The 17,531-nt window shown below is 41.6% G+C and overlaps 1 protein-coding gene and 1 long non-coding RNA gene across 5 annotated transcripts in view; one reads left to right on the forward strand and one right to left on the reverse strand.

The window, feature by feature from the left end:
* Positions 1-1,568: 1,568 nt before the first annotated feature.
* The window catches only part of tmem117 (transmembrane protein 117), a 44,132-nt gene continuing 28,169 nt past the window's right edge, over positions 1,569-17,531 (reverse strand). For both annotated transcript variants that reach the window (XM_061773719.1, XM_061773718.1), the window contains exons 5-8: positions 17,012-17,109; positions 15,397-15,556; positions 10,105-10,234; positions 1,569-5,608 (exon numbers count right to left, since the gene is read on the reverse strand). In XM_061773719.1, the coding sequence (XP_061629703.1) occupies positions 4,881-5,608; positions 10,105-10,234; positions 15,397-15,556; positions 17,012-17,109 (1,116 nt within the window). In that variant the 3' untranslated portion in view covers positions 1,569-4,880. The remainder of the gene's footprint in view (positions 5,609-10,104; positions 10,235-15,396; positions 15,557-17,011; positions 17,110-17,531) is intronic.
* LOC133478112 (uncharacterized) lies at positions 10,298-16,364 on the forward strand. 3 transcript variants are annotated; one of them, XR_009788579.1, is made up of 4 exons: positions 10,298-10,516; positions 12,260-12,422; positions 12,517-12,752; positions 15,384-16,364. It is a non-coding gene; the product is annotated as an uncharacterized LOC133478112 (long non-coding RNA). The 3 variants fall into 3 exon arrangements; XR_009788578.1 differs by having other exon boundaries at positions 12,554-12,752; positions 15,193-16,364; XR_009788577.1 differs by having other exon boundaries at positions 12,554-12,752.

Below are 17,531 nucleotides of genomic sequence, written 5' to 3' on the forward strand. Positions count from 1 at the left end.
CTTCCAATGTACTTAATTTGAACATGTACATTGGTTGCACATGATTAAAATGTGTTGAAATGACATTTTTGTTTTAGGAGAAGAGGGGTAGCTTATGTAAATTTAACACATTTTAATCACGTGCAACCGATGTACGTTCAAATTAAGTACATTCAAAGCACTCATTTTATCAGTCTGCACGGGTGCAACAGCAGGTGTCGGAGCGCAATTGCGTCGGAGACCCTGGGGATGCCGGAGAAGACGACAGGGACGGTGGACGAAACCCCCGAACGTGGCTGCGACTGCACTGATAAAAAGAGTCCTTTGAATTTCCTTAATTTGAACATGTACATCGGTTGCACATGATTAAAATGTGTTGAATTGATACAATTTACCCCTCTTCTCCTAAAAAAACTAAATGATTTTTTATTCAGTGTGCATGTCCACTCCTGTATATTAAAATAATAAATTGAGTCATCAAAAAGGATTCAAAGTTTTTGATATCCTCTTTGATATGCTGATGTGCTTCTATTGGATTCAAAAGATCGATTATAAATACCACACATACAACATTTACACATGAACCTTTATCTCACAGGGCTGAGTGTAGTTGCTGTATGAAGACATTTGTTATGAGTTCTAAAAATACACGGTATTAACCTTGTGGGGTGATCAGTCAGCCACATGTGCTCCCATTTTCTTGCGCACCTCCACTTCATTGAGCATCTTCACATTCAGAAACATTATTTTTCTTCATGACCTTGCTCATTGTCCTTTTTTTCCTGATCATGCAGAGATCGGGCTCTCAGGTGCAGGGTTCATTTAAATATGATTTGCATATTCAAATGTGGGCGTGGACAGGGAGGAGGAAATGTGCTTGGATTCATGCGTACGCACAGATTCATACATCTGGATATTTTTGTGCGTACGACGTTTTCTGGATTTGAGCGTACGCCATGTTTTAGTAGGAAATCCACGAAAGTCTTTGTACATGAGGCCCCAGGACATTTAGCGGGTTGGAGCTTTTTTCACCACAGTGCCATCTCCTGGATGTGGCAGCACACTTCCTCTACCATGTAACTTCAGCCATCAGACACTTCACAAAGTTGAGTGTGAGGTCGTCGGACGAGTGGCGATCGGTGGGGTTGGCGACAGGCTCCATCTGGCTTGTGGCCTGTGGTGGCGTGGGGCTCGAGGGCCCCCTAATCAGCAGTGATGGGAGTAGATTTTTACTAATAACTGGAGCCTCCTGGCGCTTCTGCCTTTCTCACGTCACGCGCACTTGCGGCCGTCAACGAGGCGCTCTAAAGTGGCCTCACCAGCACGGAGCCCTGGTCAATGCACTGGCTCTCAAGTCGGACTCCTTAAACATGTATAATGTATTTAAATATAATGTAAACATAATGTTAAATTGAGTGGTGCATTTAGAAACCAAATATACAATTTACATGAGCTTTAAACATTTAACATGGTTTTTCTTGTTTCATGAATTATTCATTCATCATTTATATATCTGTTTCATTTTTTTTTTCACTCTAACAGCACCAGGAGATTGACCACAAAGTAAAAACGGTGTAAAAATGTACAAATTTATTGGTTCAGCAGACATTTTGAATACATTGAGCAAATGATGATTTTTTTTTGTCCCCTTTGAAAAAACAAACAAACAAACAAGAAGTGAAGTTTTTACATTAGCAACACATTAAAGCCCCCTACAAAATGAACACTTAATGTCTTCATAGGGCCATTTCATGTTTAAATTACACGACCGAGCGCTTCCAGAATATTATGGGAAATACATCCACCGCTTCACCCGGTGGCCGCATGCACGCACATGTATAATGAAAAATGTACAGCCTCTTATGTCAAATCAAACGTCATTTAAATATACACACAATGGCTGACTAAATGTTCATTAAAACCTGTATAATTAAAGAAAGTGCTTACAATATACTGTATTTGTAAATATCAAATTCAGAGAGATTATGAAACTCTGTTTACGCCACCAAAGTCAATATTTAATCAGATGGGTTAGTATTCCTGTAAGTGCTTAAATGTTTATTGATTTATTCTTTTATCTTTTGGCTCCTTTTAAAAGTGAAACGCATTCCGAATATTACAGTGTCATGCGCTGAGTGTCTCATAATTTGGATGAATGCAAAGGCAAATCCTATTATTGCACTTATGTCTGTGAGTAATACGTTTGTTATTCAATTAGACCTTTTCTCCGTATGAGGTTGTCACCAATATATGCAGAAAAAAAGGGAGGGAAATGGTAGAAATCAGGAGATGTTTTACAAAGCTTTTGAAGGACAATATTTTAAAGAAATAAAAGTGCATCTACATAGTACGACACCAAACGGGCACAAAAAGAGGACAAAAGCGGGCACTTTGGAACAAGGCAAAGCCATGTCTCCACTTTGATGGAGAAGGCTGGCATAAAGTTGCATTACCACGCTTGTAACTCAGAACACTCGTGTCTCAAATCATCCTTCCCTATTGAAAAGAATGGAAATACCATTAATCTGTTCCGACCTACTAAAAAACAAAAACTTTTGAAATGTCTCTTTCTTAATAAGAAAAATAGCGATCTTATAATATTATACCTTAAATACTATAAAATATAAAGTAATGACAGAATTCAATAGAATGTGAAGAATTAACTAGTTTTTGCCGCATTTTTTGCTTCAGTTCAATGGACATTGTACTGCTCCTTCTGGTGTGTGCGCATTGACCACCTGGGGACAGTACAATCCAGACATAGTTCTACTCTACACAGAGACAGTCTCACCTCTTCAGTAAGCCGTTGTACTATTAACCATTCTTCGCAGAGGGTAAAGAATATATCCCAGTGAGTAGTGTTATATTATCTGCCTACATGTGTTGCTCTACCGGTTGTGTTCAAATATCCATTGCTTGATTGGCGATAACATTGTGACACTGATGCTATTCGTTACCCAGTCAATGGCATTTCATATTATGGTTTAGCATGAAGCTAGCAGAATTTAAGGCAAAGTTATGTGGCTGTTTTAAATACCCAAAGTGTAATTATTTGTTTTATGTTTAGTTTGACACTTCAAATGGGAGTGGCACTAAGCAGCTCGACGCTTCTTTTATGAAGAATTGTTGACTTTGTGCCAGACTGCTGCTTGTTGTAAAGAGACTTCAGTTTACCGCCACCATACAGCAATTGTATATCAATTTTTGCTTTGAAATCAAAGCAAAAAAAAAAAAAAATCGTTCCAACGATGGCGCTCATCTCAGAAAACTTGTAAGTCGGGTCACTTGCAGCTCAAGGCAGCACTGTAATTTGTTAGGCGCTTGCTACAACAATTAAGCTTCAAGATTTATGACTTCTTATGCTACGTTCACAACGCACGCGCACCGCAAACCTTTGCCTCACGTAGATTCACGTAAATTCCCATGAGGAGTTTTCAACTTTTCCCACAATTTTGGGACCCGAAGGCAACAGTTTATGTAGACAATGTACTCCAGGGGAAAGTTGTCAGCTTTTATTTAGAAGAGTGAGAATTGCACAAACTCTTGAGGTGTCTTGTTGGGTTTCCTGTTGATGGAGTTGGTCAACGCCTTTCAAAGGTGTTATTGGTCAAGATTAGCGAATGAATATTACTGGCGGTCCTTGGTTAACAATAGCGATGTAACCCAAATTTGTACGCAAGTCGAAACACGCCATAGTCTATCACTACTAAGTGAAGGCAGTACTTTGAGCCCCACCTATTTTTGGTTCGTTTTCACAAATACACCTATTCTGTTTTTTTTTTCGTGGAACTAATCCTCAGCTAATTGCAAACGTACCTATGCCCGTTTTGTGCTCTTTCTGTAATGCCCTAAGGTGTCACAAAATGGCACCAACGTCATGGCTAATAGATAAGTATAAATTGGTGTCAAGGAAGTATTGTTGAAGTGATAATGTTTTGACTGTGAGAAAAATAGCAGTGTATGTTTAGCCTGGGTTGGTAATGGAAGTTAAAGTGAGTCTTCGCCACATTTGTATGTTTTTGCTCTGCTGAGTGGCTATTAAAAAGCCTAAGCTAACGCTATTGCTTGACAATTGCTCTTTTTACAGATTGTGAAGTGACGTCATACATGCCAATTTCCTCGCACATCAAATAATCTGAAAGCCATTTATTTTTAGAGCGTTTGAAATGATATTAAAGTATTTGGGGATCATAGCTCAGGGTATATTTTAGGTTTAAACTATTACTGCAGCCAACTATTAACATTTAAGGAGTTGTAATTACTTGCATTGTTTTGCTATTTGGAGCACAACAGTCCCTATGCCCAACGAAAAGCAGGGGTTTACTGTAGTAAAGTCATAATCATGCTTCACATTTGTATGAAAAAAACATTTCTGGACCCTAAATATCAACTAATCGAATGAAAAACAGTAAGTATGGCGGTGAGTGTGCTTCTTGTGCACGTATTCTTACACCGTTGCGCAAACTAGCTATTTGTGCCACGTTTTTAACCTCAAAACGCTGTTATGTCTGGACTGTTCTAATCCGAGGACCCCCTGTACTCTGAGTACAGCTAAGAGAAGAAGTTGGTATCAAAGTGTGAATAAGATGACTGCAGCAGATCATAAATATCATAAATAGAACATCTTCAAGTACTATGTACTCATCGAGGTTTAGATTTGTGAAGTGTATGAAATATCAAGGCACGACTGTCGCTGTGGTACGACGAATGGGACCTGAGACCAGTGGCAGTCAAGGAAAAGGCCTTGGGTAAAAGGCACTGAATTATGGAAATGCAAAATATCCCAGGAAGCACCGTGCCAAAGTTGTGTCTGGAAAGATCTGCCGAACAGTTTTGGCTTCACAAGAAAGCGTTAAGAAAATATACGCAGAAAGGCTGATATGGCTCGCTGAGTTCGTAGGTCATGGCGACTCTTGGCGGACGTCTTGAGAGACATCCGGTTCCTCGCACACCTCATCGTCCTGATTGACACCGAGCCACATGAGGGACGGGGTGTCTTGAAAGACGTCCGGTTCCTCAGGCGGCTCTGTGGCAATCGCAACACCGGGTCGTGTCTCTTGGGTTTCCGTCAAACTGGCAGAGGGCGTCGCTGCTAAGTGCGCTCCGTCCACCAAGAGCAGCATGGACGTTCCCGAGGGCTTGAGGCTGTCCGACACGCTGAAATCTTGCATTTCTTCGGGGGTGGCACCCATCTCTTTGCTATATTCGGTCGGCGACTTCCTCATCATCCTCTCGTAGCTCTTGTCTTGGTTTTCCGTCAAGGTCTTGCTGTTCTGGAATCGGCCCAGCCGCCAGACGAAGAAGCCGAAGATGAAGAATGCCATCAGGCTGGGGATGAAGGCCAGCCACTTGATCTTCATGCTGGCCCCGATGTAGCGGCTGTGCAGAAACATGTCCTGCTTCACGTAGGCGTGGTTGGTGCTCGGGTCAACGTTGGTGGAGCGCCACTCGAAAGTCAGCGTGCTGCGGTTGAACTTCTTGAGTGTGTCTGGCTTTTCCACGTTGAAGATCTCCTTTTTGGGCCCCACGTACTGACCATACTCGTACGGCTGGTAGAAGATCTGGTTCTTCCACATGTTCAGGTCCAAAATCATCACCAGGAAGATGATGCCGTAGTTGAACCACTTACCTGCAAGGAGACACAGGTAAGTCCTTTAACACGGTGGCCATGTAAGCCAGTTTTTTAACAGCTCGGTGGGATGTGTGTCTGGCAGTGTTTCCCAGCACTTATTAATACAGGGCACATGTTTTCCATTACAAAAAATCTCATGGCACACCATAAAACAAGAATGGCACAAAAGGTGGATACACAGGTTAATTATATACCTTTTACCATCTAGTGGAAGAGCATTTAATTGCTCAGCCTGTCACTCACTATACCTCGCTGGCAGAGATTGAGTTGTAGAAAAATGATGAACCCTTTAGAATGGCCTAGATTTGTGCATAAATAGGTCATAAAGGTCTGATCTTCATGTACCGTAATTTCTCGTGTATAATGCTAATTCCCCCCCCCCCCAAAAAAAAGTGAAGTCAATAGTGCGCATTATACATAGGTATAGGAGCAAATGGGGGGGGGGGAACTTTCACATTTTATAAATGTATGCCGCCATCTAGTGGTTATGAAAAAGCTGTGCACTTTCATTCTAATATGCCACCGCCACCTAGTGGTTATAAAAAAGGTGTAGCTTACACTTTCATTTCAATATGACAGGGGTACATATGACTGCATATATGTACAGTTGTGCTCATAAGTTTACAAACCCTGGCAGAATTTGTGAAATATTGTTTTGTTTTTTGTTTTTTTAAATATGACTGAACAACAACCATCATTAATTTCTTTATGGTTATGTTTTGTTTAATGATAATGCTTTTCTGAAATGCTTGACCGTTTAATTTGAATCCCATTAAAATAAAATTAAATGTGTTTCGCCTTGTCCTTCATGTTTTCTTTAAAGAATGGTACCAAACTTACAAATTTGTGCCTGGGTAATCAAACATATGAGCACAACTGTGTGTTTTCTAGTAGGGCTGTGAATTTTTAAAAAAAGAGCAAGTAAATTGAAAAAAGTATTACGTGTTCAAATAAAGTGCTTAACTTCATAATAATTATTTTAAAAAAGCTAACAAAATACAGATAACACTTCATGTTTTGATCATATGGGTAGAAGCAAAATCATGCATTGTAAAAATGCATTATATATAGGTAGAAGGGTTTTCCAGAATTTTGAGGTCAACTTTGGGGGTGCGTATTATACATGAGTGCGCATTATGCACGAGAAATTACGGTATGTCCCAACGAATGACAAACAGTTTGCCTCAACAAACACCATTCAAACACTTATGTTTTCATGTTTTTATTGGCTACACCAAACATTCACAGTGCATGGTAGAAAAAGTATGTGAACCCCAAAGCTGATGACTACTTCATCACTTGCATGATTTGTTTGGCAGTTTTTCGACGCAACCATCACATTTTTTTTTTTCCGGCAGTGGTAATCAAACTTGCATATACCAGCATATACCACTACACCACCAGTGTAGTTTGTTAAAAACGAGTGGTCCAAAATTACTCCATGTTTGGTTGAGGTTTTTGTTCCCAAAGGATTCTCAACCAGTTATTGAAACGAACGGTTTACATACTATTTCCACTCTGCACTGTGACATTTACATTTATGTTCTCTTCAGTAAAAGTAAATAAATAAATAATAATGATAGTAATAATATGCATGGAAAGATATAATTGTGTAGTATTAGTTTAACAAAACTGTTTACTGTTGTGACTTGCATAAAGATCAGGTCACATTTATGACCAATCTATGCGGAAATCCGGGTCATTTCAAAGGGTTAACATTCTTGTTCTTGCAACCTTACTGGAGCAAAGATATATTCTTCGTTGTATATAAATAATTTCCAGACCAATTAGTTGAAATTGGATAATTTCCCGCGGCACATCTGATGATCTCTCACGGCACACTAACCTGCCACAGCACAGTGGTTGGGAATCACTGGTGTCAGGTATCAATGCTGGATGGGAGGTTGACGTCAACGTGCTAATTTGCTAACTTCCGACGCAGTATCAGAGGCGGACGCGACCAGAACGTGAACAGAATGAGACAACTGACACTCACTGCCGGCAGACCTTTATGTTGAAAGCCATTGCGCTGACATCGTAATAATGAGGAAAGCCGCAACGATTGCAGAAATGCATACTTACGACACGAAAATGTCTCAGTCCTAGGTTGCGGTCTGAAAGGGACAGGCAAATAAATCCCAGCTCCAATTTACTACTTCGTTCCGCCCGAACCTACCAAAACATTTAGACAAAAAAACCTGCCTTCAAATTGCCTTTTTGGCTCGTATCTGATCCAATCTGCTGTTGGTTTTCCATTGCTAACATTGAAAATAAATGGATAAGCTGTCACAGGTATTTATCACAAATTCTCCCTTTTTTCTCTGTATATAGAATATAAATATAACTAAGGCGTGGGGGAGGCAGCCACCCATTTGTTGGACCTCTACAGTGTCTTCTAACGAGATCATCAGATTAGCCCCGCTGACTGATAGCGGGCAGACGTCTCCCAGGTAGACGGGGCTCTTGTCACCTCAATGTGGTGAGCTCCTAATGAGCTTCAAGGAAAACCAATCACATCTCCACCAGGTCTAATAAATACACATTTCGCCAGGGGCGGGCAGGTGAATCACTGAGTGCTTGAACGGTTTATTTAGTGGAAGAGGCGACGGATTTAGCGTCTTGAGGTCACGAATGGAGAGACCGATACGATGATTGAAAATAAGAAATAGTTCTCAAGAAATGTGAGTTATGGAGAGATACTGCTTGCGGGAAAGTTCCGAACGAACATAATGAACAGGAAGTGAGAGCACTGTGAGGTGCACATGCAGTTTGATTGGAAGTGCATACAAAAACATTAAAGAATCATTATATATATTTATTTATTTTCATTGGATCTAGAGGAAACAACATCTGAACTGTTATGCTGCATAAGGACAACAAATTACACCAAAACTCTGATGACATTTGACACTAAAATTTAGGTATAATCGGCTTTCGGATGAAATGTTAGGGTGAACCTAAAATACACTGTAACGTTTATAGGTGGAATTAATTTGACCTTCTCTAAACTTTTGAATACACTTGTCGACCTGTTCAATGTTTCAGTATGCACGCACAACTTGCTGTTCTCTAACAAGGAGCTGCATCGCAAAATTCCAAACACTTGTTTGATCCATGAATCGACTAGGGCTGTGAAAAGAAATCGGCTAACTCGGCTAAATTGACCACAAAAATTGGTCGACACAAAGGTTTCTGCCTCAAAGCAATAAAAAATATCCATAAAAGCAGATTTGTGCTGCCCAGCCCCAATTTGCGTTACTTGGAACCATTTGGTCACTGTCTATGTTTACTGGACGGACCTTTGTTTCAGACACACATACTGTTGGACGAGTGAAAAACATTGCCAAAAATGACAGAGGAGCCGCTGTGATTTTTAAGACACTATTAGATGTGCAATTTTTTTTATATATATATATATATATATATATATATATATATATATATATATATATATATATATTACTATTATTTTTTATTTTTCACCAAGACAACACATTCATGGACTTCAGCTTTTGGAAAAGTGATTGACATTATTGCCTATTTTCTGACATGTTTGGAATAAAACGCTAACCCAGTCATACAGAACGGGTGCCCGGTCTACCCAATTTGAAATCCTAAAGCCCACCAAAACTTTAAATCAAAACTCTGATCAACATATGTGGCTAGGATCAATAATTTTCCAAACAATGTTCCATAAATATGTGCAAAACACTGATTGGCTTTGTTGACGACATTCAAATAGCTAGCAAGCACGTTAATATACTGTAGGTAACCGACTCACTCCACAGTATCCCTCCTGACGTTAACATGACCTATTAATTTGTCGTTACATTGTCTACATTAACATATAAAAGAGTTACTCAACTTACTTTTTCGTCCAACATTTGATCGGTCTGATTGTTCATACGTGAGATACGCCATATGGTGCATTCAAGCGTAGCACGTAAATGCGTGCAATTGCATGTTAAAAGGGATTTTAATAGTTTGAATGGCTGCAAAATTGTGTTTGTATATACGAGTGAGGGGTAGCAGGGGAAATATTCGGTGCTGCCTTGTTTTCTTGCTCTGTTACGGCACCAATGAGTTACTTTTAAGTCTGATAAACATGAATCTCACTCGTGGATAAGCAATTCACATGGGCACGCGGAGAGAGACGCCACAGCCCATCCCCTCCTCTCACGTGCACTCTCTCTCTCTCTCTCGCTCTATTCAAACGCGTATAACTTTATTAATTCCTGAATAAACTATAACGTAATACCTTTTTTTCAACATAGTAACATGAGATTTTATTAATAAAAGGTCAAGCCACACCCTCCCTTCCACGCACCTGCCTAGCAGGCATCCTTTAAAAAACATTTTTAAATCCATCTTAATACATTAAAACCGCAGCCACGGAGTTGCAAGTAAATGAACACACACCAATGGAAACAATTCCCTTATGATGGAGCAACAGTGTCAGTAAATAATATAAGGAAGGTGATAAGTCAACATACCTGTGATATGAATGTGATACTCCTCTTTGACGATACTTCTGCAGACAGGAAGTTTGAAATTCACCTGTGAGGTTGACAAGCCTGGCAAATTTATATCCAGGTTACCCATGAAGTGAGGGAACTCCCAGTCCTGCATACGCACACACACACACACGTACACACACAAACACACACACATTAGGTCGTAGTCGGCAAAGGGCCATATTGTGAAAATGGACTTTTTAGTTGCTTGTATAGTAGTTGCATTTCTGGAGTACCTGCCCACCCATCAAGTGTGATATTAAACAACCAAGTAAATCTTTTGTAATCTGCTTTAATGTGTCTCAGTCTATGATTGGGCAGCTAGGCTCCAAGATCTTCCATTGTCACGCGACCAGACTACACGGAAGCACTATCATGTCGAGGCCAAAAGGTGAGCACAGCTGCAGTGTTAACAAACATTAGGCTTAGTTCTCAGTGGCACCAATACATACTTGCTCATCAAAGTTTTGGCAGTGTGGGGTATTTGTGTTTGGCGATGTTGTGCACCACACTGCATCAAACAATTGACAATTGTAATTCAAGAGTAATTCTCTAGTTTGGTGATTAAATGTGGCGCCCATGTGTTAAAATACAATTGATGTATGGTTGTGTTTTAATAGTTTAACAGTATTGTCTTCACGTCTGGTGCATTCATTTGAAGTCTAGAAGCAGAGGGAGACTCGGACTCTCAAAAATGCCACAAAAGGTTACTAGATTTGTTGCTCATTGCTTTAAAAAATTATATCGCAAGGGGAGGGGGTGGGGGGGGTCGCTCGATAAATTGAACACTGAGTAGCATACCATAGATCTGCATGGTAACGAATTTGCATGAGACTGACCCACACCTCCAAAACATGAGTGATTTCAACGAGTGTTAAAAGTACACTGTAATTCTTAATCCCCAGTGTATTCTGACCGAAGAATGTCAGAGACCTTTTTTAAGACACGTGGGAAGTATTTGAAATGGTAAAAATAGTAGTAGTAATAATAATAAAATAAAATAATAATAAATAAATAAATAATAAATAAAAATCGCATGATATGTCCGTAAACATTTTGAAACTCGTCATTCTGGCCTTTTGTCATCACCTTTGCAGACTTCATTTCTGCACTTTATTTCTGCACTTAAAACGGCTAACCAGTATACGATGACACACCAGCATCCTTTATAGTGCCAAAAGAAGAATACAGCTTTTCAATAGCCGTCCAGTGAAGCTCATCGTTTTTGGAATGCATTTAAATGTCTGAACACAGTATTTCATTGTGTTCACATCTTATTTTATTCAGTGTTTTGTTAGTTAAAGGTTAAAAAAAGCATGCTGTACAGTTTAGTGGACACAAAATGTGTTTAAAAAAATTGATAGGTTCCTTTTTTTTTTGTATGCTTAAAGAGAGTAATGAAAACACTTCCCCTGACAAAGGTTGCCATAATTCCTGCATGAAGGGGTTTAATTAATCAAAACATGGTTTTGCTTATTATTACTGCCAAAACCCAGACACTTTGGATTTTATGGACCTAGAATCACTTAATATACCTGCACGCCTAGTGCGTATTACTAGATTGAATTAATGCCACATGGTAAGATTCACAATGTGCTATAACAACTATAACAAGCTATTAATGAAGTCCACTCCTCAGTCGGTACTGCAGCGGTTGCTGCTGGTTTCCACACTAACAGGCACGAGGATTGGTGAATATAAAGATGTGCAGCACAAAGACAATCTGTGCAAATCAGGCCAAACTCAGGAGACCCACCGCAACGACTTAAACCCACGGCGAGCCCATGCAACAGCCCGGCGCTGCGCCCCAAAGATATTAATTAAGCCCACCAGTCGTCTTGTGTGTGCCACGGTGGCTGCTGCCATGCACCGTGCTAACAAGCATGGCATTTAAATGCTCATCAGACGAAAAAATAACAATGACAAAAGATTTCGAAAGTAAACTCGCTGGGTTTGTATTGCCATATAGCCACGCATGCACAAATAGACTTTTGACATTTACCATTGTAATTACACATCCAAGTAGAAAAGTAAAACCTGGCTTGGAGGCAGGAATCTCAAACAGATCATTAATTAGCTTGAGAACAACAGCGAGCGTGTTTTCTCATGGAGGATTAACTGTGTATAATCACAGCATCCTCGGTGGCAGCATGGAGATGTCCTACTGGTGAACACTAGGAGGCGTAGTGACAGACCACAATAATCAATCTCTCCGGGGCAAGCCTTCGCAGACGAGCGAGTGGTGAAGGAATGCTGCGACTCGCTGAAGCGGAATGAGGAATTAATGATATTAAAATGTGAGTAATTGCGTGAAATTTGTCATACTAATGGCTATGCAAATTAGCATCGAGTTTAATAAGAAATTTGTTTTGCTCCTTCTGGTGTGCGTAGAGTATTTAATACAGAGCATGTCCCCTGTTTGACCTAGCTCACCAGCTGAAGTTAAACATGAAGATACCAACAGTACTACTATGAAAGCTATGTGATGCTTCTACACACATTGTCATGGCGTAGTGCCCGCCACAAAGTACTGTCAACTGTAAAGAGGGTCCTCATTTTCCGACCAGACCAACCTACGGAGTTCTGTGGTCATGGAAGGCGCGCGATGAAGCAAACCACAGGTAAAGGTAAGGAATTTATGTTTTTCATTTGATTACATTGGTACCTTGACTTACAAGTTCAATTCGTATCCATTGATACATCCATCCATTCCCTGAACCGCATGTCCTCACAAGGGTCACGGGTGTGCATATTCATGAGTTATTTGTCGCAGAGATTGCGTGACCCCACACCCAGTGAAAGAGTCCTAGGGGTGTGTGTCTGCGGATACATGCAAGTAAATTGATACGGTTTTACATGCACAAAGATTGCTGTAATTGCTGTGGCCACACCGCGGCGGCTGAGGACCCCACCCAATCAATCGAGGGGCGGGATAAGGCCCAGGGGTCCACCCGAGAGCAGCCCGGCGCCCCAACAACTGGCCACCCGGTGGGGGCCGCAGGGACCCAATGCCACCCCCCCCAGCCAACCACTCCCACACCCCACCTGCCGCCCCACACGCCCCACCACCGCAACTCCCCCTATCCCCCCAGGAGAGCAAGACGCCGCCCCACCCACCCACAACCCGCAGGGCCCGCAATGCAGCCAGCATACGTGCTGAAACCCGATCCGACACCCATACCCTCCCGATCCCATACCAGTCCCCCAGGAACCCTTTGATATGTGTATGTGACCAGATGTGTTTAGTGAGAAAATATATATACAGTGAATGGTGTGAGTGTGTGCTAAGTGAGTGATTAAGAGGCATGGCTTCTGCAGGTCGGGCCCATTAGGCCGGACAACCACAGACGAAGAGGGCCATCCCTCCCAGACCCGCAGCACCAACTACGTACCCCCGCCCCCAACCCACCCCCGCCAGCACCCACTACCCAGCCCTGAGCGTGGGAGGTGGACCCTGCGTGGGTTTTCTCCGCGCACTACGGTTTCCTCCCGTATCCCAAAAACATGCATGGTAGGTTAATGGAAGACTCTAAATTGCCCGTAGGTGTGAATGTGAGTGCGAATGGTTGTTTGTTTATATGTGCCCTGCGATTGGCTGGCAACCAGTTCAGAGTGTACCCTGCCTCCTGCCCGATGATAGCTGGGATTGGCTCCAGCACTCCCGCGACCCTTGTGAGGATAAGCGGCTCAGAAAATGGACGGATGGATGCGATGAATGTGCGAGTTCGCAAAGGGGTATAATCGGCACAAAAACAGGCCAATTGTCTTTGTGTGTGTAAGGCAGTGATTCCCAACCTTTACCGAGCCAAGGCACATATTTTACATTTGAAAAATTGTGCACAGCATTCCACAAACATGTCACAGCAAAAAGTGGATACATAAGTCATGTACGGTATGTACTTTCTGCCCTTTAATAGAAGAGCATTTATTTGTTGTATTTGTGACTATAGGTCGCTGGCATAGATAGATGAACAAAGATACATTATTCATCCATCCATCCATCCATTTTCTGAGCCACTTCTCCTCCCTAGGGTCGCGGGCATGCTGGAGCCTATCCCAGCTGTCATTGGGCAAGAGGCAGGGTACACCCTAAACTGGTTGCCAGCCAATCACAGGGCACATACAAACAAACAACCATTCGCACTCACAGTCACACCTACGGGCAATTTAGAGTCTCCAATTAATGCATGTTTTTGGGATGTGGGAGGAAACCGGAGTGCCCGGAGAAAACCCACGCAGGCACGGGGAGAACATGCAAACTCCACACAGCCGCGGGGCCGGGGATTGAACCCGGGTCCTCAGAACTGTGAGGCTGACGCTCTAACCAGTCTCCACCGTGCCGCCCCAAAGATACATTGTTTTGTAAATAATTTTATGATGAATAGTGAAATTTGATCATTTCCCACGGCACACCCTGAAGAGCTCCCACCGCACACTGGTTGGCAATCACTGGCCCAAGGTAATAGGTATGCTAACATTAGCATGTGTTTATTTGTATATCTAGCTGCATGTCCTGAAATAGTACAATAATGCAGCGACCCAGGTGTTATCAGCTTGCCATGATTGGAATCAGAGCTGACTTGGAAGGGCCCGGTTTCCCTGATGGAAACAATCAATAGCAAGTTGGGCCTTTTTAAGAACCATGCAGTGGAAAGGGGGCATAACTAACCAAGTGACTGCGATCCAAATCATACTTTTTATTCACGCTTAGTAGCCATTCCTCACAGTTGTTGTTTTTGCCTAGACAAATACATTTGCATATTCATGAGCCGTAGTGAGACAGGCCCTATTGATGTTCCGAGCAGCAGTTCGTGTGTGTGTGTGTCTGTGTGTGTGTGTGCGTCCAATCTTGTGAGTCATCATGAAAGGAAATGAAGGCGGTTTGCATTGTAGAGCAGAGCTGAGAGTTCATGTTGGGTGAGAAGTGATGCATAGGATGCACAAATGGCATAAAGTGTGCACATTTAGGGAGAATATATTAACATATACACTGTGTGTGTGTGTGCGCGTGTGTGTGTGCGTGTGTGTGTGTGTGTGTGTGCCTGCATATATTTATGTCCATGCCAGCTGAGAATGATCAAACGCTCCACTTGCTGCTCTGTGCCGCAACTCCTCATTGATGAACTGGGAAAGGGGGATGGGAAGACGGGAACTGGCGACAAGACGGGTAGCAGAGAAACAAGCCAAGAGACGTCCCTGCTACTGTACCCTCATTTGTGTGTGTGTGTGTGTGTGTGTTGTTTTTAATTGGCCACCAGGGAGCACTCCTACCTGCATGACAATGAGGAGATCGAAGACCAAGATGAAGGAGGCCAGGAAGGCTCTGGAGACCTCATCGCTGGGCAAGAAGCCTTGGTTCAGGCTGTCCCAGCAGATCCAGTCGGAAACGATGGCTAGAACAACCACTGACGTCAGCAAGACGAGCACGGACCTGCGGCACGTTATGCCAAGTAGAGCGAGAGAGAAAGATTATATTTATTAATGAATTAGAGAGGAAACCAACCTTGAAACAAACATTTATTTTCCCTAAAATCCAAATGCATTTATTACATCCTGGAAGAGAAGAAAGAGGCGCTACAGAGGGAGTCAACGTAGTGAACAGCAACATTCATTAGACAAGTGTTCATGACAAGATAAGTGAAGTGTAATTGTGCATGCCTTTCTACACACCATGGTGACTATATATGTCACATTAACCAACACACAAGGGTTTTTTTCTCCCCATCATGTTGTGATAAAGTTTTTAAACGCTTCCATTTTAAACTACACTGACATTTCATAGAGCGCAGACCAAGGCAGAAACCTCATTTGGAACAGCAGCACTCACACTGTAGGATTCTCATGCACATGCCTGAATAATGTCATTATGATCCATTCACAGTGAGAAATAAGGAAACAATAAATACATAAACTTGATTGTAGTACAAGTACAACAAAATGAGGTTCACAGCTTTCAGATGCATTGAATAAAATACTTTTCAATGATTCAAGGACTTTAAGTGTCATTCAACACACATTTACACATGATATAGAATAAAAAGATAGTAATTTAACAATTGAACAAGGGAATTGTAAATGAATTTTCATGTTAATTTCATACTGTCAGTGTACAATGAAAAACAAGTAACTGTTATACATGTCTACCTACCTTCTGTAACTGCATTTTGTGTATTGACATGCTCCATATAACTATATTTACATGTCCGGAAGCACACTAAAATAAATAGTGTAATGTGGAAAAAAAACACATTTTTATTTCATTTGAATGTAATTTTAATTTCTGATACTGATTATAATCCCTCAATTTATTCAGATATGTGTGAAAAATTTGTAGTGGTCAATGCGCCAAAAGGCTTTTGAAAACATGACTGTCATCACAGAGGAGCAATGTAAACAAATCGAAATTAAAAAACGCTCGCGCAAAAAGCTTTGTCAGAGATAAAGACACATCCCTGGTGCAGCTCCTTAAAAAAGGGCAAAACCCACAAACGTGACAGATACATTGATCCTCTAATCTGTTTGTCCTCCGCTTCTCCCTTGGATCCAAACCTGAACCTCCGGAGAGTCATTTACTTGTTGGAGTGAACACTGAGGCCATAAAGGCTTTGGGGGTTTGCAGCATTTGTTTAGCAGTTATTGAAAGGTCATGATGAAAGCAAAAAAAAAAGACGCGCGTGGATTTTCCCTGTGACCTTGCCATGTTCATCGACCCCTCCCCCCATTTGCCTAATTTAAAGGTGCTGAAACAAATGATGGATGATTAACACGGCTATTGACTGCTTGTAGCCCTTTGATAGGCTGCAGATGTACACACACTTCACACAGTAAATCAAGGTCTACTGTAGGAGCTTCTGTATATCGAAAATAACACGTCAAGACATCTTACCAGAAGAGTACAATCCTATTGTTGCCTTGTTTCCAGAACCTTCTAGCAGCTTTCCCCCAGTCCGGATAATTATCATCCTGAAGCATCATATCTGTCACCTGCAGAAATAATTATGAGATTATAGTGTGGACCGGACTGGAGTAACAACTTCGCTTTTCGGAAAATTCCGGCTTGGCATCTTTTTGCTGTACTCAGTGATTGTGAGTCAGAAATTTAAATTTAAAACAGAAAAATCAGTCACCCCCTTTCAGTTTAGTTAGCAACTAAATACTGAGTAATTGACATAGCGTAGAAGTTAACACAACTGTCAATTACCCAGCAACTAGGTCCAACAAACCTAAACGAGGCAGTTCCACTCCAGTCCCGTAGGTGGCAATAATGAACCTAGACACCCTTTAATTCAGATCTGCAGTGAAACGGAACAGCTTTTTCTTTCTTTCCTGTTCAAGTGCATTAACCAACTAAGAATTAATGCATTTTCTATAGCTCTTGTCCTCATTGCAGTTAAGAGGGAGACGAA

This window comes from Phyllopteryx taeniolatus, chromosome 5, assembly GCF_024500385.1.
Source record: "Phyllopteryx taeniolatus isolate TA_2022b chromosome 5, UOR_Ptae_1.2, whole genome shotgun sequence".
Lineage (NCBI taxonomy): Eukaryota > Metazoa > Chordata > Actinopteri > Syngnathiformes > Syngnathidae > Phyllopteryx > Phyllopteryx taeniolatus.